The 22,327-nt window shown below is 37.5% G+C and overlaps 1 protein-coding gene and 1 pseudogene across 1 annotated transcript in view; both read right to left on the reverse strand.

The window, feature by feature from the left end:
- Nucleotides 1-634: 634 nt before the first annotated feature.
- Nucleotides 635-3,954, reverse strand: LOC121990999 (annotated as a pseudogene).
- Nucleotides 3,955-8,340: 4,386 nt separating this feature from the next.
- The window catches only part of LOC121992481 (alpha-humulene synthase-like), a 108,069-nt gene continuing 94,082 nt past the window's right edge, over nucleotides 8,341-22,327 (reverse strand). The window contains exons 2-8 of the mRNA XM_042546898.1: nucleotides 11,386-11,597; nucleotides 10,954-11,197; nucleotides 10,370-10,742; nucleotides 9,978-10,196; nucleotides 9,286-9,421; nucleotides 8,947-9,195; nucleotides 8,341-8,861 (exon numbers count right to left, since the gene is read on the reverse strand). Coding sequence (XP_042402832.1) covers nucleotides 8,568-8,861; nucleotides 8,947-9,195; nucleotides 9,286-9,421; nucleotides 9,978-10,196; nucleotides 10,370-10,742; nucleotides 10,954-11,197; nucleotides 11,386-11,514 — 1,644 coding nt within the window. The 5' untranslated portion in view covers nucleotides 11,515-11,597 and the 3' untranslated portion in view covers nucleotides 8,341-8,567. The remainder of the gene's footprint in view (nucleotides 8,862-8,946; nucleotides 9,196-9,285; nucleotides 9,422-9,977; nucleotides 10,197-10,369; nucleotides 10,743-10,953; nucleotides 11,198-11,385; nucleotides 11,598-22,327) is intronic.

The following is a 22,327-nucleotide window of genomic DNA, read 5'->3' on the forward strand; positions in this document are numbered from 1 at the left end:
CTAACTAAGAGTAGCTATTTGGAGATCCAATAACATTGCATATTTTAAATAACTCATCTGCCTCACTAAAAATTGTAGTCCAAATAAATTAGCTGGTAGAGGGGTTGAGACATCAAACAATGAAATTAACTTATAACTACTTAACCTCTACTGAATGTTCAAATTAACCTAAAGCGTTAGTCATTTAGCAAAAAAACAATGTGCAAATAGCTGGTCAACAAAGGGTCTACAATATCCCTTTATAGTAATAGGGTAATAGAAATTATAAGTTTTATAGTTAACAAAGAACATGCACCAATTTGATGAGTACCTCAATCTAGGAAAAAGGGGACGAAGAGTGAAAAGTTCAGCCATGATAACTCCCATTGCCCACATATCTGACATTGAATAATATAATAATATCATATAAAAACAAAGCTGATTATATAAATATATTGGATCAGTTCACTAACCAACTATAGAACTGTAAATAGAAGATTGATGCAAAACTTCCAGAGCTTGATATGACATCACCACAACCAAAGTACGTGAAAATAAAAAAAATATAAGATCACAAGTGCTTGTCACAAACATACTTACCAGCATGTTGAAGCATATTATGTGAATGGTGGCTTTGAATGAACTTCACGAGCAAGGCCAAAATCTGCTATCTTCACAAGGTCCATGGTTACCAATAAGTTCTCTACAAAGGTCATAATTTAGTTTAACAGAATGCAAACTTCACCGGAATAATTACAGGTGCATAAATCACATTTAACAGAATAAATGTTAATCCTAGATAACAATGTTATAAGAACAGATCTATTAAGAACACACAAATGAATCTTTATGGGGATATTTGTTCAAAAGCGGAACTAAAGAAGGTACGCCTACCTCTCATGTCAATAAGTTGCTTCCTCGAGTTGGATATGGCCTTTGCAAATCTAGCTCCACATAGAAGGTGCAGAGTTTGATGTCTCAAAACTGCAAATCCAGTCACAAGCAGGATTAGCACGGTAAGCAAGACATTAAAAAATTTCATTAATAGACACAACTGATAATTACATATTGGCCACGGGAAGCCTTGTTCTTGTCATTGAAATGAGGTGGGGCAGCTGCCATGCCTCCCAAACTTGAATTAAAAGGAAATGGAAGAAGACCCCTAAATCCTTCATCTATCCATTGAACTTCCTTAATGTACAAAGGCATAAAAAATGAAGAAGGATAACAATGTCATTCACTTCCGATGCAAAGCACAGTCTCAGTGCATAAAGGCAAGCATTCCATCAAATTAAAAATTCTAATCCAATCAAACAGTATACGTAATCAACCAAATTTTCAAAACAAAATTTGAGAATAAAGTGACAATTTGATCACCTTGAGCATCAATTATGTAGAATTATTTTTCATTTTTATTTCCTTTTATTCTAAACACTATCAAAGGTACATAAGAACGTTGAAAAAGTAATGATGATCCTTCAAAAAGAACTGGTAGAAATATTTCATCTTAAAACTTGATAATTAATTTACTACAAACAAGATAATTCTAGTATAAAATATAAAAAAAACTTACCATTTCCAATAATATCATGATGGCCCAAGTGTTTATATATTTCCAAAGACACAAAGTACCCATTAAATTTAGAGAACGTGCTGCTATGGGATGCACACAATATAAGGTCAAGAAAAATGGATCTTAATCCCTTAGCAATCTGTGTAGATAGATAAGGATAAATCAAACATAGTATAGTTACTTGCTTAAACAATGAACCATATTAAGAAAGTGAGAACATACCATAACAATCAATGAGTCTTCCACTGCATTCTTGTTGCGGAAAAGATCCACGAAACTATCAATGACAGCAGTTGCTACGATGCAGATAAGTAGATATATTGGATAGATAAATCTAGCAAAAGATCCAGGAAACTATCAATGACAGCAGTTGTTACGATGTCGATAAGTGGATATATTGGACAGAGAAATCTGTGACATAGCAAATTAGTCTAGCATAAGACCTAAATTAAGCTGTGCATTTATAATTTGCATACATATCTCGATGAAGATCTATATGCGATGTTAGACAAGACAGTAACTATCATATACAACTAAGGACTGAAATTATTTCTAAACATAGATAAACATGTGAGAAAAGAAAAACAAGTAGTTGAGATGAGATGATCTAGTTTAACTGAGAGAAAATTGGAATTGAGTATAAAATGGCTCAGGCAAAATCATTTTAAACTTGTATAAGACTAAAGGAATTCTTAAATGTTTAGCCTTATAGAGAATCAATTTTCTAATGAGATCAACAAAGCAATCAATCTTCATGAACAATACCTTTCTTCTTTGTGAGGTTGTAATGACATGAAAGCTAGCCAAATATACACGGGAGAGACCACAATCAACAGTTTAGGGCCATATTTCCTCCTCACAACAGGGACAAATGGCAAAAAAAAATTAATGCAATAACAAAATAGATATTGAAGTTATTAAATTCGTTCCTAAAGTAAAATGAGAATCCTTCAGTTCCATGTAAGTTACACTAACCACCTCCACAAAAATTATATTTTAGTAGATTAAATACTAAGGATGCCCATCTTCCATAGCAGTAAAAATCAACAAACAATGAAACAGCCTACCAAAAAAATTTTCTAAAAAATAAAAATCATGACCAATGTTAGAGATTGTTGAACTACTGATAATTTGAAAGAGAGGGGGGAGGACCAGTCAATAGTCAGTGCCCTTATGTCCTTATAAGAATAAACAAAGAGACTAATAGCCCTGATAAAAATACTCTTCTGAAGCCTCCCTTTGTCAATGAAAAGAAAGTAACGGGAAGAAAAACTAAAATAGAGAATGGCTAGCCTTTGATCACTCCAACAGTAGCTAAAGAAACAACCATTGGATGCTTCTGAAGAAGAAAAAGAGTTGATGAAAGAGTAACCGCATAAGAATGAGAGAAGCTAACATAGAGATAAGAAACAATGAAATTAAACAAATTAGTTGTCACCAAATAAGAATATAAATGACAACAATTATGGTTAAGCCAAGGTGAGCACTCAAGAATGAACAAAATATAGAAAAGAATCGAATAGTTACCAACTGACAACAGATAACAACATAGGAGAAGAACCTCACTTGTACTAGCAAAGAAACAACCACTGGTTAGGCATAGCATGGCAAGTGTATACCAAGAAACCCTCTTGGCATATTTTCTTGAAAGGGAATGTGTTAGTGATAGTTGAGATAAGACCAAAAAAGAGTCTCATAGAGTAAAAGACTCGAACCTGAAAATTTATTACAAAAAGTGAACAAAGTTTGTTAACGAAAGTTATGTCATCTTTTGAAATAAGCCATAGAACTACAAATTCTACCAATATACTATGCTGGCATTCACCTTCTCATCAATGTTGATTAAAGAAGTCGGCCCAGCTACCAATGCATGAAAAATGTTCTATATATATATGACCGCAAGGCAAACTCAGAGTTGCACAACAAAGAAACTGTATAATAGTACCATAACAAAATTTTCAATTAGAATATAATAACCTCAAGAGTTGGGGAATTAATACAAAAAAAAATAGTAGATGAAGCTTGAACAAATAATAAAATGAGAAAATATGTTCAAATGGTATGACCAGGTTCAAAAGTTATGAAAATATTTATAGTTAGAATTCAACTTAGAAGGGAAGGCGTAAGGAGTAGAGAGTGACCAAAGCAAGTGATAGCCTATATAATAAAGAATGATTTCAATGATCTAAATTAGTTTTACTAGTGATATTGCATTAGATAGAGATCAATGGAGGAATACGAAGAATCATGTAACAAATCACAAATAGTTTGGACAACCATGGTTAGATGATCCTCAACAATCATGAGACAACGTAGACAAACTTTACACCTTTTCACTTGAGTGATGCTAAGAAGCTAAAATTTAACATAGAAGTAGACTTGACCCTTGGCCTACCATCCATTCAAGAAGACAACTCTGAAGCACATACTCCAATAATCATATATTTGAATATTTAAAGCCCATTATCTTTTTCATCTTTGTCTATTGTATTTTTAGAATTTTTTTAGAACCTAATAATGAGAGTCTATTGTAATCATATCAACGATCCAATATCATTGACGCGGCAAATATACTGTTGGATCCCATGGTTATTTTGATGTGATCAACCAAGTTAGGTTAGGTCATGTTTGTTATTTTATTCCTGTGTCTAAGTGTGCAGGAGTTTAGGAGAGCAGGAAGTAGAGCGGAAGATGCAGCTAGCGAGAAGGACGACACGAGAAGGGAGTCGACGGGCTCGGTGCATCCGAAAGACAAAAGAGTTGCGGAAGAGTACACCGTTGGATAAGAAGAACATGCGCGGCGTTTGAGGGACGAGAAGCTGGGTCGAAAGCTTGCTCGAGGAGAAGGCCGGAAATTAGGTTCGGGTGAGCCCTATTTCGGTTGGGCACAATCACCCAAGTGATCGAAACTTCGGAAGCCTTCTTGAAGATGAAGAAAAGCTGAAAAAGTCATTGGAGGCGCCCTTAACAGTGTTGAGGGCGCCCTCAACATTGAAGGCGCCCTCAATATTGTTGAGGGCGCCCTCAACTGGGTCAACTCAATCGTTTACGCGCGGATAAAGTTTTATCCGCTCACCTCGGCTGGAGGCGCCCTCAACCTCGTTGGAGGCGCCCTCAAGGCTTGAGATAAGTTTTCCATGAGCTATATAAAGGCCTCTGGAGCTAGAAAATTATTCAATCAACTCTGTATCAACTTCCTAGCAACTGTTTGAGTTTCTAATGTGTAAAAGGTTTCTCTGCCTTCAGAGAATGAGACTTTTTTAGTGTCCTTTCCAACCGCCTTGGATTAACAACTATCTAGGTTGTAACCAAGTCAAAAGTCTGGTTCTTTTCTCTTATTATTTTATTTTTATTTTATTTTATTATTGTTGACATTCTTGAGTTGAAAGAGTGAGGAGGGTTTTGTTTTATTTGCAGGCAATTCACCCCTCCCCTCTTGCCGACCCAGCTGCACTAACAAGTAGTATCAAGCTAGACCACCTCAGAAGGACTAACCATCGTCTGAAGCAATAAATATCAAGACGATGGCCGGAACAAGTATTCATCCCCCAAAATTCGACGGAGACTTCGCTACGTGGAGACGACGAATGGAGGAATTTTTTAAAATGGATTTCGATATTCTTATAACTATGAAATATGATTTTACAGCTCCAAAAGACAAAGAATAATACCAATGGACGAAAAGAAGCAAGCCGATTTCGTGGCCAACGGAAAGGCAGAGTTCCATCTGCTCAACGTACTGTCATCCCAGGAGGTATGTCGGATTGGAAACTACGACTCCGCCAAAGACCTCTAGCAAAAATTCCTAGAGCTCCACGAAGGCACCTCAGAAGCGAAATTAGCAAGGCGCGATATCCTCTGGACTCAGCTGACAAATCTCCGGATGAACAACGACGAAAAGGTAGCGCAACTCCAAGCAAGAATAAAGGAGTTGATAACTCAACTAACCAATCTCGGAGAATCGGTAACGAACCAAGATTCTATCCGATATGCGCTCAACGCCTTCCCAATAACTCCAGAGTGAGCGTCCTTAGTAGATGCTTACTACATCTCTAAGGACTTTAAGGTAAATACTTTAGAAAATTTATTTTCTACTTTCGAACTTCACGAGTCTCGAATTGCAGGGCCGAAACAAATAGAGAAATCATATCTCAATGTTGCCCTACAAGCCAAGATGGACGATCCCGACTCCGAAGCGTCGATCGATGAAACTGAAGCGGTGCTATTGGTAAGAAAATTAAATAAGTTTATTAAAACTAATAAATTTAGATTGTAGTCGAGAAAGCATCAGCGCAACAGAAGGATGGTCCGATGCTACAACTGCAATGAGGAAGGGCACATCAAGGATGACTGCCCAAAACTAAAGAAAAAGGATAAGGAGAAGTCTCAAAGGCCGACGTCCTAGAAGCGCAAGAGTCTGAAGGCTATATGGGATGAATCGTCATCCTCGGAATTAGAAGTTGAAGCATTCTCAGGAGTAGCATTGATGGCCAACCATCAAATCTTTGAAGAAACCAGCTCGGAGATGAGCATAGATGAAGGGGGAGGATCATCAGAAGAAGAAAGTTGCGATGAAGGGGGAGTGTCAGAAACAGAGGTAAGTAAGGTACGTAATCTAACTCCCAAGCAGTCTTTTCAATTAATTAAAGTTCTCACTAAAGATTTAGTTAAATTATAAAAGTAAAACAATGAGTTAAAATTAAACTTAGCTAAAGCATGTCCTCTAGAAATGTATGATAATCTAAGATTAGAGAATGAAAAATTGAAAATTGAAATTAAAAAATTGAAAAATAATTCATGCTTAAATAAGTTTCCAAAATCAAAAATTAGAATTTATGGAAAATTGAATTGGTATATTAGAAAATATCAGGGACAACTTAGAAAAGTTCCCAAAAGTTATGTACCTCCTAAGTTCTTGATTAATCCAATAGGAAGGAACCTATATTGGGTTCAAAATCTTTTCTAGTTTAATTTTTAAAGTTAACGCTTTCAGCAAGAAAAAATAAACAGTTAATTTCTTTTGAGGCTTTGTCTAAGAAAGTGGTTGTTGCTCCAATAACCAAGAAAGCCCAGTGCTTCGCCACTCCCTGGAAGTCAATATATTGAAATAAAATGTTTAATTAACTTACTAATAAAGTATTGAAAGTAAGTAATGCTTTAAAATGTTTTTCTTAAAAAAATTAAATTGTCAAAACAAAAAACAAAAAAAATTGCCTAAGTTAGAATTTTTTCGTTTAATTGGAAAATTTTTCTTGCTTAAATTTTTTTCTAATTCTCAAAAATTTTTCTTAGAAATTATTTTAAAAATGATTTATTTTAAAAACTTGAACTTTTACTTAGAAATTTTTTTACTTGAAAATTATTACCCAGTTTTTTTTATGTGATCAAAGGAGGAGAGATAAGTACAAGTTTAGGAGGAGTTTTAGGGGAGTTAATATTTTTAAAATTTTTAATTTTAACTTAAGGTTGCAAATTCTTTTATTGCAATCTTTTTTCCTTAAAATGTTAGTTTAGTAATTTCTTTAAATTACTACTTGTCTGTTTTTATCCCTAACTTGAAATTGGGTTGATGCACATCAAAAGGGGGGAGATTGTTGGACCCTGTGGTTGTTTTGATGTGATCAACGAAGTTAGGTTAGGTCCTGTTTGTTATTTGATCCTTGTGTCTAAGTCTGCAGGAGAATAGGAGCGCAGGAAGTCGAGCGGAAGACGCAGCTAGCGAGAAGGATGGCACGAGAAGGGAGCCGACGGGATCGGTGCATCCGAAAGACGAAAGAGCTGTGGAAGAGTACACCGGTGGACGAGAAGAACATGCGCGGCATTCAAGGGACGACAAGCCGAGTCGGAAGCCTGCTCGAGAAGAAGGCCAGAAATTGGGTTCGGGTGAACCCTATTTCGGTTGGCCGCAATCACCAAGTGATCGGAACTTCGGTAGCCTTCGTGAAGATGAAGAAAAGCAGAAGAAGCCATTGGAGGCGCCCTCAACAGTGTTGAAGGCGCCCTTAACATTGAAGGCGCCCTCAATATTGTCGAGGGCGCCCTCAATTGGGTCAACTCGACCGTTTGCGCGCGGATGAAATTTTATCCGCTCATCTCGGCTAGAGGCGCCCTCAACCTCGTTGGAGGCACCCTCAAGGCTCGAGATAAGTTTTCTAGGAGTTATATAAAGGCCCTTGAAGCTAGGAAAATATTCAATTAACTGTGTATCAACTTCCTTGCAACTGTTTGAGCTTCTAGTGTGTAAAAGACTTCTGTGCCTTGAGAGAAGAAGACTTTCTTAATACGCTTTCCAACCGCCTTGGATTAACTTTATTCAAACTTTATTTATGTCAAACTTTATTTATCAATACACTGTTTAATCATATCAAATTTTATTCGCCAAATTCAATTACTTGAATTTGACTTTCTCAACCAGAAATAGAGAAATAGATACTTATATGACCCTCAATGATTCAGAGATACATCTAGTCGTGGGTTTACAATTCTTTTAGATTCAGGATGATACTCATCCTTTATTCAAGGATGGCCTTAATAGTCCCATCATATGATTACTCTTTAATTATAAGATGTCATAATTAACTCTGATTAATACCCAACGAATCATGGTAAGAGCGTCTAGCAATACCGTCCTATGATTCCCTAGGTATCATTGAATAGTGCCTACAAGAACCGGTCGATTATAGTTAGCGTACAGTCCGATCCCTTTATCTCATATATCTAAGTCGAATCTACAAGCATTGTTATCACTGAATAATCTTGATTTTTAGATTGACAATAAAATAAAATGATTATAGACTATGATAATCAAGCACTTAATTATTTTATTTACTACAATGTTACATGCGTGTTACAATATACGCCTTATACTTAAGGCATTCCAGTACTTCAATAACATACTATAAATCATCCAAACTCGATTTTCACTTTATTCAAATGTAGCTTAAACGACCTTAAATGGTGATTGATCTGGCCTCTGATTATCGTCACTAGCTAGGATTTCTAGGGTGTGACACTCTTAAATAAGAACAGATTCAACCAACAACATATTGACATTATCTTTCATTGTAGTTTTGGAATCGGTGTATGTGTCAGTGTACTTGTAAAATTCTTCTATTACTCTTGAAAAGTTTACTATTTTTTCAATTAAAAGTCGAGGTACTTGTGTTGGATTGAGGCATTCTTTGTTGTGATCCTTCCATGCATCCTCCACCATCTCCATAAGATTCTTGTAAGCCTCTTTTTCATCTGTGGCAAACTCTTTCATATAACATTCTACAGTTGAAGCTGCATGTTCTCTTTGTTGCTCAAGCTGCAAAATTCCAAAAGAAATTTTAAGAAAAAGAAAATATATTTTTGAATATCTACCAAATAAATTAATTGTTTGAAATAATCACCTCATGTGAAGTTACATCATCCATGAGTCTACAAATCATAGAGCTGGCTTTGATGATTTTGGGGAAGCTGGCAACCCACTCAAATACCTCCTTTGATGCCACCTGATCCATGCCTACATAAGAGGCACATATAAGAAAACGATATCCAGTGGTGTCTAGTGAGTTACTTAGATGTTCCTCTAGTGTGGGCACATATTTTTCAATGCCCCATTTGGCTTCTATGAAGTAAGACCTTGATAAAGCTTTTATCTACATAAAAGGAAACGATAAACTTAATTAGTTTATATTTGACAAGTTAAAAAGAGACATTAATCATTTTTACGATGTCCTTAAATATACCTCATCTTGAAGAAATGATATGCGGTATTTCTCATCACTTTCTAATTCATTTTCAAATTCCTTGAAAGTCCTTAGTAACTTGAGATAGAAATCCTTTAAGTATTCTGGTACTTCATCAATGGCTTGAGGTTCCCACCTGAAATGAGCACATAATTGACTAACTATATTGTCATGATATCTTAAAGCTTTATAAAGAATATCAAAATTAGTTTGAAATAAATTAGAAATAATAACTACATACTTATTTGATGTTATATTGTTACATGTTTGTTGTTGATATCTAATCTTTAGATAATGATCAAAATATTAGTTGACTTACAGGTATTTTAAAGTTGTTTTGACAAGTCAGAAGATGTGTTCATATCTCCTTTAATTGAGAAATAAAGTAGGTGCTAATGTGTTTTTTTAATCAGATTCATTGTTTTTTATTTTAAAGGAATATCAAAAATGCATTTTGCTATTTGTTATAATAACTTACAATATTTAGCTCATAAATTTTTTTCCTTTTCTTATGTTTTTAATTATTCTTTTATAATTAGATCAGTAATTTATCATTTTATAACTTTCAGTTTTTTGTTTATTTTGAGTTGAATTTATTTTAATTATGATGTTTTATCAGCTATGTAGACTACTCAACTAATTGCAATATTAAGAAAAACAAAAATTAGCAAAATAATGGATACAATAGGTACCTTTGAATTGCCTCAGTTAATAGTTGACTTTCTTGTAATGTGCTATAATTATCATATATGTCATCCATAAGTGACACCAATGAAATAACCTTGGTACAAATTAATCTTGCACGAGAATAGTGAGGCTCAAAGTGCACATTATGTATCCAATAATAACATTCCACAATTCGATCACGGGCAAAGTTTAGTGATTTAGCAAGAGCTAGATCATTCCACCATCTTCAAATATGTAAAAACAAAAGAAAGATAAGGTAATTAATTTAAACTACAATAAAACATTTACTTAGACAAATAAATCATGTGAATTATTATAATATGTGAGTTTGAAATCATTTATTCAACTTCTTTGTTACTCTAATATTTCTTCATAAAAGAAACTTCAATATACTAACATTGAAATTTTCTTTAGTTCCTCTTGGTGAAGAGATTGTAGCAGATTAAAATCCAACTTTGCAAACTCTAATACTGCTTCATTTCGCCTTTCCTCCGCTTGATAAATAGGGATATATTTTCTTGCCAAGAGCCGTTTATTTCTCTGGCATAGTGGTGTTTCAAGGAAAAGATACACCAATATCACTAAAGGTTGTTTAAGTTCGTCCAACAACGATGCAAGTCTATTCTTTGTAAACAATATGGCTTCATCAAGTATATGCTCCCCATGTATTCTAAGGTAAGCTGCATTGTATAAGCTTAATAATCCCTTCACATCTTCATTCAAAGTTGACATGAAGTTTCCTTCCTCATCCTTGAACTTGTTAAAAACATCTACAATAGTGGGAAAATACTAATAATTATCTCACAACAAATCAAATAGTATAGTAATATAGAAAAAACTTTTTGATTAGTTTTTTCATGATAACATGTAAATATTGTAGCTTATATTTAAAAGGTTTTAGTGATGACCTTTCTAGATATATATTTTTATTTGGTAGAATATATAGTGTAATAGTTTTTGCTTATTTATATTGTTAACTACCTGCAGGCACATAAAAACCATGTTGCCTAAGTAATCGAAACCAGAGAGAAGTTTCATAAAGTTCATAGTTCTTAGCATCATGCTTAGAAATTAAACTTAGCGCCGCATCTATTTCTTTCACAAAGTGATAATCCAATCCGAGCAACTGAATTGCATCGATCAAATTCATAATTTGCAATATGTCACTAGTTTCTTGAAACAAGTTCTTTATTTGCTCCTTTAGCTCTTCCGCTCTAACCGACACCTACATCATGAAACATGAAACATGAAATTCAACAACTATATATATTATCTTTAAATAATTAAAACAAATAATTCAATGCTTTTCAAATTCCTTTTAAGATGATTATATATTTTATGAATAGATGTTTATTAATGAAAAAAATTGAGTGAGAAATAATGAATAAATGTGGAGAGAAGATAAAAAAATACCTCTGTGAGAGCAGGAGAAGTAGTGTGGTGGATGAAATAATCGCCCCAAATACTCGAATGATATTTTGATGTTTTACGAATTACTATATCTTCATTGCTACTAACCGGGGTGGTTGATTGCTTCTCCATCTTAATTAGAAACTTAGGAAGTAGTGATCAAGAGGTTTGTGGCTGATGCATATATAGCTTTCTCTTGCTATTTATAAGCTTACCTAATGCACGTGGAAAATATTTTAAAGCATGTGCAAGAGCTATTTAATTAATTAATTAATTACCTTATAAGTTAAATTCTTAGACACTTTCCCATATAAAAAATATTATATTTCATAGACGGATTGGACACAGAAAAATGACATAATAAAATTGCCGGATTGAATTAATGATACATTTATACTGAAAATGATTGTCTGTACGACACATGGTAAAGGGTAAACATCGTTAATAAATTTGACACAAATTGTCAAATGGGCATCTTTTTTTCATTTACGTCAAATGGATGCCCTGTTAAAACAAAACTATCCAAAATACCCTTCTAAATACTACCTTTCTAAATCGGGTTTTAGATTTCATGATGTGAATCACAGCCGACAAACTTAATGTTATCACCCAAGAGCGCTAGAGGGGAGAATAACTCCGATCACTTCGATGAAGTTGCATAATAGAAATCTTAAAGTAAGACAAGTAAAACAGGAACACACACTAATAAATTTGATTTTACTTGGTTCATCGTCTCCCAAATCCTAATCCTATAAGTAAACTTACTGCATACAAAGAAGAATATTACTTGAAAGAAAAAAAGCATGAGTTGAATCCATATACTAATAAAAGAAAAAACACATATATGTTGTCGAACTTAATGGCATGCTCAATCAAAGGGCCAATGGAAGCGCTCTCAAAAACCAATGATGCAATCAGAAGTTCAAACCTCTTCTTCTGTTGCGAGAAAGAATAGGTGAACAAAAGGAAAAAAGGAATCTTTATCTTCTCTGCAACAGATGGTCACGAAGAAGAACTCACCTCTTCATATAGGGGCATGGAAAGCAGCCACATGATGCTAACAAAGCAACCAATCATTGTTAAATCATATGGGAGAAAAGGCATTGATCCGTACAAGCATCATATGGTTTTGAACACTTAAAGGGATCTAACTGAATTTTTTTAAGGAATTCCGAGTCCACCTGTAATACCCCGATTCTGAGATTCTGATTAAGTATGACTTAAAAGGTTATATGGTATTATCCATATCACCAAGGTGCACCTTCCTTTTCGGAAGCTCAAACTTAAGAACTCCAAAGTTAAACGTGCTTGACTTGGAGAAATCTGAGGATGGGTGACCTCCTTAGAAGTTTTCCAGGATACGTGAGAGGGAGGACAAAGCACGCTGAAAGGACCTCCGGTGGTCTGTGGAGCTAGTCGTCAACTCGATGGGCAATTCTGGTGGCATTCCTAGCTCAGTCTAGGTGGGGCTCACCTGGGCCAGGGCGTTACAGATGGTATCAGAGCAACCTTGCGACCGTGAGTGTGCCTATGGCAGGAGCACCCAGGGCACCACCTAGCGATGGAGATTCTGGGATTTGTCTATGATGTGATTCGTGGTTACACAACGAGGACATTGTGTCTTTAAGTGGGGGTGATTGTAATGCCTCGTTCTGAGATTCTGACTAAGTATGGCTTAGAAGGTTAGATAATACTATCCATATCACTAAGGTGCACCTTCCTTTTCGGAAGCTCAAAGTTAAGAACTCCAAAGTTAAGCGTGAGGATGGGTGACCACCTGGGATGTTTTTCAGGGTGTGTGTGAGTGAGGACAAAGCACACTGAAAGGACTTCCGGTGGTCTATGGAGCTAGTCGTTAACTCGATGGCAATTCTGGTGGCATTCCTGGCTCGATCTGGGTGGGGCTCGCCCGGGCCGGGGCGTTACACCACCATCCGCCATGGGATTGAGATCGACATTAGAAGAATGCATCCTGCAACCCTCGCTTGTTGGTAATTACGCAACCGCTCCCGCACCCCCCCCCTCTATTTCCCCCTCGGCACCAGCCCCTCCGGCCGCATCTTCTTCTGGTCCTACGCCTTCTACCTCTTCCACTTCATCCACCTCCTCCGCACCTTCATCAACATCCTCTGTCGATGCTACTGCTCCCTCGTCGTCATGTTCTGCCACTTCGTCTCCTTTAAGAAATAGGGAAAAAGAGGCGTGAAGGGAATCAGGGAAAAAGAGAAGGGACTGGTATTTTTCATCGATAAATCACTGGCAAAAAGAATGAAGGCGCGCCGCTAGTGTTAGAGAAAAGAATGGGGTGGGTCACTGGTAGTTTGGGCGTTAAAATGAAATTATCTTGTTCATCTTTTTTACTTCGGCATCTATAAATTATTAAAAAAAAAATATTTTTTTACTTTATCAAATACATTATACCGAAGTAATATGCTACCAAAAAAAGGAGTGAAGCCCGAATTTTTTAAAATATGAAGTAAAACATACTTTTTTACTTTGCTAGTGTTGTTACCGAAGTTGTTTATTATATACTACAAAATTACTAATTATTGAAGTAGCTTGTGCCGAAGTAAAATTTGATTTTTCTACTAGTGCTAAGACCCCATTATTAGAGACAAAATCAGAAAAAGGGTATGTTGCTGAAGGGAATGGAACCACTAACTGTCAACAAGCTGCAGCAGTAAGATAGCAAGCTACACAATCATTTTCGAACCCCAAAAAAGCAACTCTAAAAAAAATTGGTGGAATGAATAATTGTTCAGGATCTTTGGTGATAAGGATAATGGAAACTGAAAGGGCACTAACTTCAAAAGGGTTTCTACTGAGTTTTATTTTAGCAGCCACATAATTATTTCTGCTGAGCTTTATTTCAGCAACCACAGAATTATTTCAGCAACCACATAATTATTTGTTGAATATGTGGTTCAACAATAGCACTTTCTGTTTCAGAATCAACAATAACACTTTTTGATTTATGAATCTTTCTAATTTCTCAATTTGATTTCTAATTTCTGAAATGAAACCGGATTTCTAATGTTTTAAAGTACTCTAGTATTTTTCATATTTGGTTTCTGATTTCTCAAATGTTTTGAAATGCATCCCCATAGCATTTGCATATACTCACTTGTTCATCTCCAATTGCATATAGTTTTTGATCTTCATTTGGTTCACTAACTTCAAGTTTGTTTGTTTCCTCAAACCAACTTTGTGAAACACATTAGCTATAAAGAATCAATTTTCTTTATATTTAATTTAATGCAAGTACTAAAAATGGGCAAAATAAAAAGGGATCTCTTGGTTAAATGAAGATAGTAAGGTGACTATTATGGTTACGAGGTATTCAATTGTGGTTCTCTTATAAAATGTCGCTTAGTTTACATTAATTATTTTTTTTTTGGTTTACAATATAAGCACTACACAAGATTAAATCTTATTTACATGTCTTTTTAATTTAGATTGTCGTTAGTTTATTTACATTCTCTATTTTTTATTTTTATTGCTATTGTTTTTGTTTAATTTTATTAAAATTGATAATTATAATTTTGTGGTTGATCCACCACAAGTAATACAAAAGACCAAGATATCTAGCTATCTAGTTAGGAATTGCATGAAATCACTTTACCACAAATCACTATGGGCAGTTCGAAATGTCAGAGTCCTTGTCTGCACAAAATCACTCTACCACTGATCACTGTAGGCAGACAGGAAGTAGCTATCTAGCTATGGGCTGTAGGAGATCACTCTACCATAGATCACTGTGGGCAGCCTAGGATATAACACTCACCGTCGACTAGCTCTATCCTTAACCTACAATAGAAGGGAGCCCTGGTTGATAGGATACATGTAAATCCAGATGTATAATAATCACTGTCGACTGGCTCTGACCTCAGCCTATAATGGGATGGGAGCCCTGGTCGATAGGGTACATGCAATTCTAGATGTATAACAATCACCATCAACTGGCTCCGACCACAAGCGAGCAATGGTCGTCAAACTAGCTCATACCACAAGGGAGCAATGGTCATCAGCATACATATAGTGCAATGATGAACATGATGTAAATAATCAATGTGATATCTCCAATGGTACACACCCGACATATATGCACACACAATCATAGGTATAATCAAAATGATACCTCCAACAGTACACACGAGACATGTATGAACACTCAACATATGTATAATCAACTAGATACGTCCAATAGTACATACTAGACACGTGTACACACCACAACACAGGTTTAATCAACAAGATACCTCCAATACTATACATCAACCACATGTACACACACGACAAACACGTGTACATTCACAACATAGGTATAATCATCAAGATACTTATAACTAAACATGTTGGACATGTGTGCACATAACAAGAAAGGTATAATCGACAAAATACCTTCAATAATACTCACCCGACATGTATGCACATAATAAGAAAGGTATATTCGACAAAATACCTCCAATAATACTCACCCGACGTGTATGCACATACATCATGAGTATAATCAACATAATACTTCCAATAAAACATAATAGGCACATGTGCACACACAAAATAAATATAATCAACAAGATACTTCCAATAAAACTCACCTGACATGTATACACACAAAACATATATACATATATCCAGAAACATGATCCATCAATCACATATACTTATATGCATTAAAAGATCCAACATGTGCCTACCAATAACATCCACAATATATAGCAACACCTATACATGCACACACAAATATATGCATAATAAGCTTGATAACTCCTATAGCACGCACCAAACTCGTGTGTACGCTACTGCATATAAACAATCTTAAAGTAAATTCCTATCATACACACTATACACGTGTGCACCTACATAATAAGAATATCTAATAGTGAGAATGTATAGACAATAAAGAGATCATCTCAAAGATCAAGTATATAAGTATCAAACATAGATAAAATTCAAGTGGAGTCAAGATAAAGCAACCTAATGCATAAGATAATCTATACACTAAGTTCAAAGAACTATAAAGGTCAAGGAAAAAATATCTGCCATTAAATGTAAGTCACACTAAGCATCCTCATGTCCAAGAGTCTGCTTCAAATTGAATCAAAACTCTTTAACATAGAATATAAATCATACCAATCTACCATAATTTGATTAACCAAACATAATCCCAACTAGGGTTAGAAACCCTAATTGGATTAACCTAATCATATCACATACTCACCAAATCCATGGTGGCTAATAGTGGCTCACGACTGGAGGGATTCACGGCCAGAAGAAGGTGGATGAAGCTAGGTAGAGATACTGTCCAGCAAATCAGATGCTCCAAAATCAGCACATAACATGGTTCGAATATCCAATTCACAATCACTACATTCTCAACTGAGAATTAAATCCAATCATTCATCCACAACCTTTTAAACTAGAGATCTTGCCCTTAAATAAGTTTTAGGCTAGAACAGATGAGGGGCGCTGATGGCTTAAAAGGATGAAATGGTCTATGATGCTAACGCTGGCAAAACCCACAACTTCAAGAACTGGTGCCTACTGGTGGTTGTGACTATGCTGGTTGGTGCAGGGAAGTGGTAGGTGGCGGCTCACTCTCTGCCAGTGACCACAACAACGAAAATGGCAAGAACAACAACGAAAATGATCTTCCCCTTAAACGACCATGGGTAGCTCTGGAGATCATGGACAGTGAGAAAAGAGAAGGACAATAGTGGCAATCGGAGCATCACAGCTAGGGTTAATGATGTCAGCCCTAGGAGGAAGAATAGGCGGTGATGACCTTGCTTGTGGCAACAGCAGTCGCTACACGAGGCTATAAGCATGGGGAAGAGACAAATGTAGCACTTCAGTATTGTCTCAAACCTTTCGATGATGGCAATGACGAGAAAGAGGTGGCATTGCGGCGCCGCCACATTGAACTCCCATGGAAGGGATGGGGGTATGATGGGTGGCAGTGATGGCCAAGGCTACTTTAGTGCTTGCCTAGTTGTGGCACTAGCGATCGACAATGCAAGTGGGTTGGCGGCGTGAGTTGAGGTTAGGGCACAAGAGAATAGAGGACTTGGATGCTCGGCTTCCGACGAGCACTTGGTATCCGTGACTAGGAGATGGGAGATCGAGTGGCACTTGGGCGCCAACGACGGTGGATCAGGTGCAGACATGAACCAGCGATGAGGAGAGGAGGGGATCGAAGAGAAGGAGATCAGGAAAAAAATGATGGAAAATGAGAAGAAAAGGAAAAATAATGGGTTTTATAATCACAACATAGGTTAAGATTAATTAAATCCTAAGTTAATTCCTCAATCAACTTTCACCTAAATGGTTATTTCAAATAGGCTTTCTCCTAGCACAATCAATCCATCCCCTTAAAAATGTGTCGTATGGACTCCATTTAAATCTTGAAAATTTTCTAAAATTTTAATAAGGTTATTCTTCCAATAACACTTACTACTTATTTGCCATATTTTACATAGTCGATCTGATGCTAAGAGGTAAAGTCTAAACAGGTCTGAAGGATCAATATTTGACAAGTAGGTTGAGGTAAACAACTGGATATGAGAGATGGTGAGTAGGGGTGTAAATGAACAAAATCGCTCATGAGATATTCAAAGCTCTATTTGATAAAAGCTCGTTTAAGCTTGTTTAATGACACTCGTTAAGATAAACAAACCAAGCTTAAGCTTCAAAATACTCGGCTCGTTAGCTCGTAAACATGTTCGTTAATAAGCTCATGAATCAACTTTTAAATGGAAAAATAATAGTTTTGATATTGAATTTATAGATTTTACACTCTACTTATGAAAAATATAAGCAAATATATTAAATTTATTCATTAAAATAAAATTATAAATTTTAATAATAATATTACAATTTTCTCTAGATATATAATTTAACAAATATTTAAATTTATAATTTATATTTTTAAAGCTCGTTTAGGCTCGATAAAAGCTTGAATAAGCTTGCGAACCATGAATATATTCATTAAATAAAGCTTGAGATTGGCTTGATTATAAACGAGTCAAACTCAAACATTCAAGAGTTCAACTCGGCTTGGCTCAGCTCGATTATACCCCTAATGGTGAGGTCGTGTTGCGGAAAGAAACAATCTTAGGTCGTTGATCTAACTGAAGAACTCGAAAAGGTTTCCAAATTGAAATCAAGATAGTTTTACTGTCAATTACTGTCACGCCCCAGATGAGTCCCTGTCCGAAAAAATTTCGGCAGCATCTCCCCTGTACGGTGGACAATCTGAAACTTTTCTACATCTCACAAATACCTCAGCCACAGGCGGCTGGAATAATAATAATAAAATAAAACATCACCACGCAGTTATATATAATCTATTCAGCCTCTGGCTGTCACAACCACGCAGTTAAGATAATCAAACAGTAAAATAATACTCTGACTCGAAATCCACCCTACTCCACTACACTCGTAAAACTCAAATCCGACGAACTCACCTCTTCTGCCGTCCAGGCAGGCATGTAGTAGAATAAAAACCAAATCCAAATCCATCGATATAATAAAATCTATATCATGTCCATAAGCAAATAAATCCAGAACATAACAAGTGCAAACAGTCTAGAACAGAAAAGGAAACCAAACGAAAAACCAATCACATCCTCGAGGTCTGCAGGGACCAGCAACTGGAACTCTCTCCTGACAGCATCAACCTGAAAATATCAACAATGGAGGCGGGGTGAGTCCAACACTCAGCAGGTACAATTGATATGCAAAGTAAAGAAATAACACCTAGCACTAATCATGCGTACAGTCTCCTGATAAAGATAAAGGTAACTACAAACCGAAGAAGACAGGAGAGAATCTGTACTAACCAGGACCCGGTATAAGGACAAACAGTCCGAAAGGTATAGAAGACCTGTATGCATGTCAATCAAGGTATCCAAGCAATGTGCAGCATATAAGTGCAACAAACACAAACACAAACAGTAAATGCATCATGCATATGATGCCAATGTCATGGTCACCCCTGACGCCAGTCAGCCGACTCACAACAACGGTGGGACCGAGTGGGTAGGGCTGTGACAACCGTGCACTCTGCAACACTACTCCTGATGAGTGATCGAGTGGACGGGATGCTGTCGGAGTACATACGTACTCCTACCCCAAATCATAAATGGGGGAGCGCAATGCTCTCAACTCCCGGTACGCTATGACGGGGAGGAATCTCTAACGTGCTACACGCTGCGTCACACTACCCTTGAGCGGATCAACGGAGCACCGGAAGAGTCAAACTGACGTGCTACCACGCTGTATCTCGCTACCCATGAGCGTCACAACGGAGCACCGAACAGTGATGAAACTGGCAATGTGCTCGACAATAATGGAGCAATCTATCGCACAGCATGCGATCATGCAAATGGTGCATGTCACTAAGCATGGTAATATACTAATCCAACCTCTGGACATATCATAATGTGCACGAAAGCGAATAAATCATATCAAGATATACTGATCAATAAGGTAGCAAACCTAGGTCCTGAACATGTGAAACGTGGTTATATCACTACCCATGAGCATGATAGATCAGGTACAAGACCAATACGAGATGCAATCAAACAATCAATCAAACAGGTAACATGTATTGGGCAGTGATTAACCGAAATAAATAGGAAACACAATTAATGCAACATATTATTTTCATTACTAAGCATATCAAAGACAATAAGTCAAAAGTACCCGCCTCCGATAAAATGGTCCAAATCCTGACTCCGAGATACTCGTCTCGAGTCAAAGTCCTGAAATACCAATACACAGATATTTTATTTAGCTAAAATTCAAATGAATGGCTAAATAAAATTCTCAACACAATTTAGGGCAAAACCCTGAGTCATAATCATCAACCTACCTAATTTAACACATATAATTTAGTTACTCAACATATATTAAATAACTAAATCAAACTACTCACTCAATTAGGAAAACCCTAATTATTGATCAACCTTAACTGATAATCAATTAACTTATCCGCATCAAGACCTAAATCAATTATACGCGCAACAACGCATTACCTCAATCCACACTCACCCAAATTCGTATTCTTCGTCGCTAATTTGTCGATGGAACACCTGTTTTCTGGAACCGTGGTCGTAACTAGAGTGAGCCACTGATCTACACATCAAACACCAAAATTTGTAGTCAATACATCGACCTCTATGAATTAAACCCTAACCTTACCTCCACAGTTCTAAACCAACAGCTTACCCTAATGCCAAAGCTCGGTAGAATCCAGGGCAGCAACTCACGCCAATGTGAGGCTCGGCTAGGGCAGAAGAAAGGGTCGGTTTCGGCACTGGGGCAAAGTGTGCAGCGGCAGTGGCAAGGAGTGGCGTCGGGCTCGCTATAGCACAGCGACGGCACTAGGGCTCGGGTGCTGGCACAGAGAGTCGGCCGCTGCTAGGGCTCAAATGCCGAAAGGAGAAGAGGAAGAGAGGTGCGGCGTCGGCACCTAGGGCACTCCTCGGAGGAGTCGCCAGCGACACTGCTGCTCGGAGATGGCGGCGTCGGGATCACTCCGTGAGGGCGACTGTCGGCAGAGGAGAGGAGAATCAGCGTCACTGGAGTCGGGGCAGGGCTAGGGCAGGCGGTCGGGCGACGGTGCTAGGGCTGAGAACGCTGTCGTCGTGAGGGGCAGGGAATGAGGAAGAAGAGGAGAAGGAAGAGGAAACCGCCGAGTGGCCGGCGGTTAGTGCACGCCGGCGGTTAGGGCTTCGGCGCGAGAAGAATCGGCGTCGGGGCCGAGTGAGGCTCGGGAGAGAAGGAAATATAGGCACGGGAAAAAAAATAAATGAAAAAGAAAAGGAAATAAGGAATTTATAAAAGAAACAATTCCTCGCTTAAACGGGGTAACCCAAACAGGCTTTTCTGGGCCCCGTTTTTTTTATCCCCGTCAACTCGTCCGTACGAGCTCCGAAAAATTCCCGAAAAATGTCCAAAAATTCCGGAAAATTCCCTTATTAACATTCGTCATTTTTCCGGTATTTTACATTCTCCCCCACTAATAAAAAAATTTGGTCCCCAAATTTCGTTATCTACCACCAGCAAGTACTAATAACAGATAATAGAGTATAAATGCTGAATGGTAAATAAATCACATACCTCAAGTGAAAAGATGGGGATATCGAGCTCGGATAGTGTCCTCGAGCTCCCAAGTAGCCTCCTCGTCCGAATGATGCTGCCATCCGACTTTAACCAGCCGGATAGTCTTGTTCCGCAACTGACGCTCCTTCCGGTCGAGAATCCGTACCGGAACCTCCTCATACGTAATGTCAGGCTGAACTGGAACTGGGATATCTACCAGCACATGCGTCGGATCGGGTACATATCTCCTCAGCATGGATACGTGAAATACATCGTGAACGCCTGACAGGGACGGTGGTAGTGCCAGTCGGTAAGCTACTGCTCCGATCCTCTCCAAGATCTCGAAAGGACCAATATACCGCGGAGCTAGCTTACCTCTGAGGCCAAATCTCTTCACCCCTTTCGTGGGTGAAACTCGCAGAAATACATGGTCGCCAACAGAGAACTCTAGTGGTCTGCGTCTCCGATCAGCATAACTCTTCTGGCGATCCTGCGCCTCTGACATCCTCCGTCTGATAGTACGGACCAACTCTGCATCCTGCTGAACTCTATGAGGTCCCAACAACTGAGCCTCTCCAACCTCATCCCAAAGGACGGGTGTCCGACAAGGTCTACCATACAACGCCTCAAACGGTGCCATCTGGATAGCCGAATGAAAGCTATTGTTGTAGGCAAACTCTACCAACGGCAGATGGTCCTCCCAACTGCCTCCGAAATCCATAAAACATGACCTCAGCAGGTCCTCTAAAGTCTGAATGGTCCGCTCTGACCGTCCATCTGCATGGATGAAAAGTCAGATCGAAACGGAGCAGTGCCCAAGGCCTGCTGCAGACTCTGC

This window comes from Zingiber officinale, chromosome 6B, assembly GCF_018446385.1.
Source record: "Zingiber officinale cultivar Zhangliang chromosome 6B, Zo_v1.1, whole genome shotgun sequence".
NCBI classification, from domain to species: domain Eukaryota; kingdom Viridiplantae; phylum Streptophyta; class Magnoliopsida; order Zingiberales; family Zingiberaceae; genus Zingiber; species Zingiber officinale.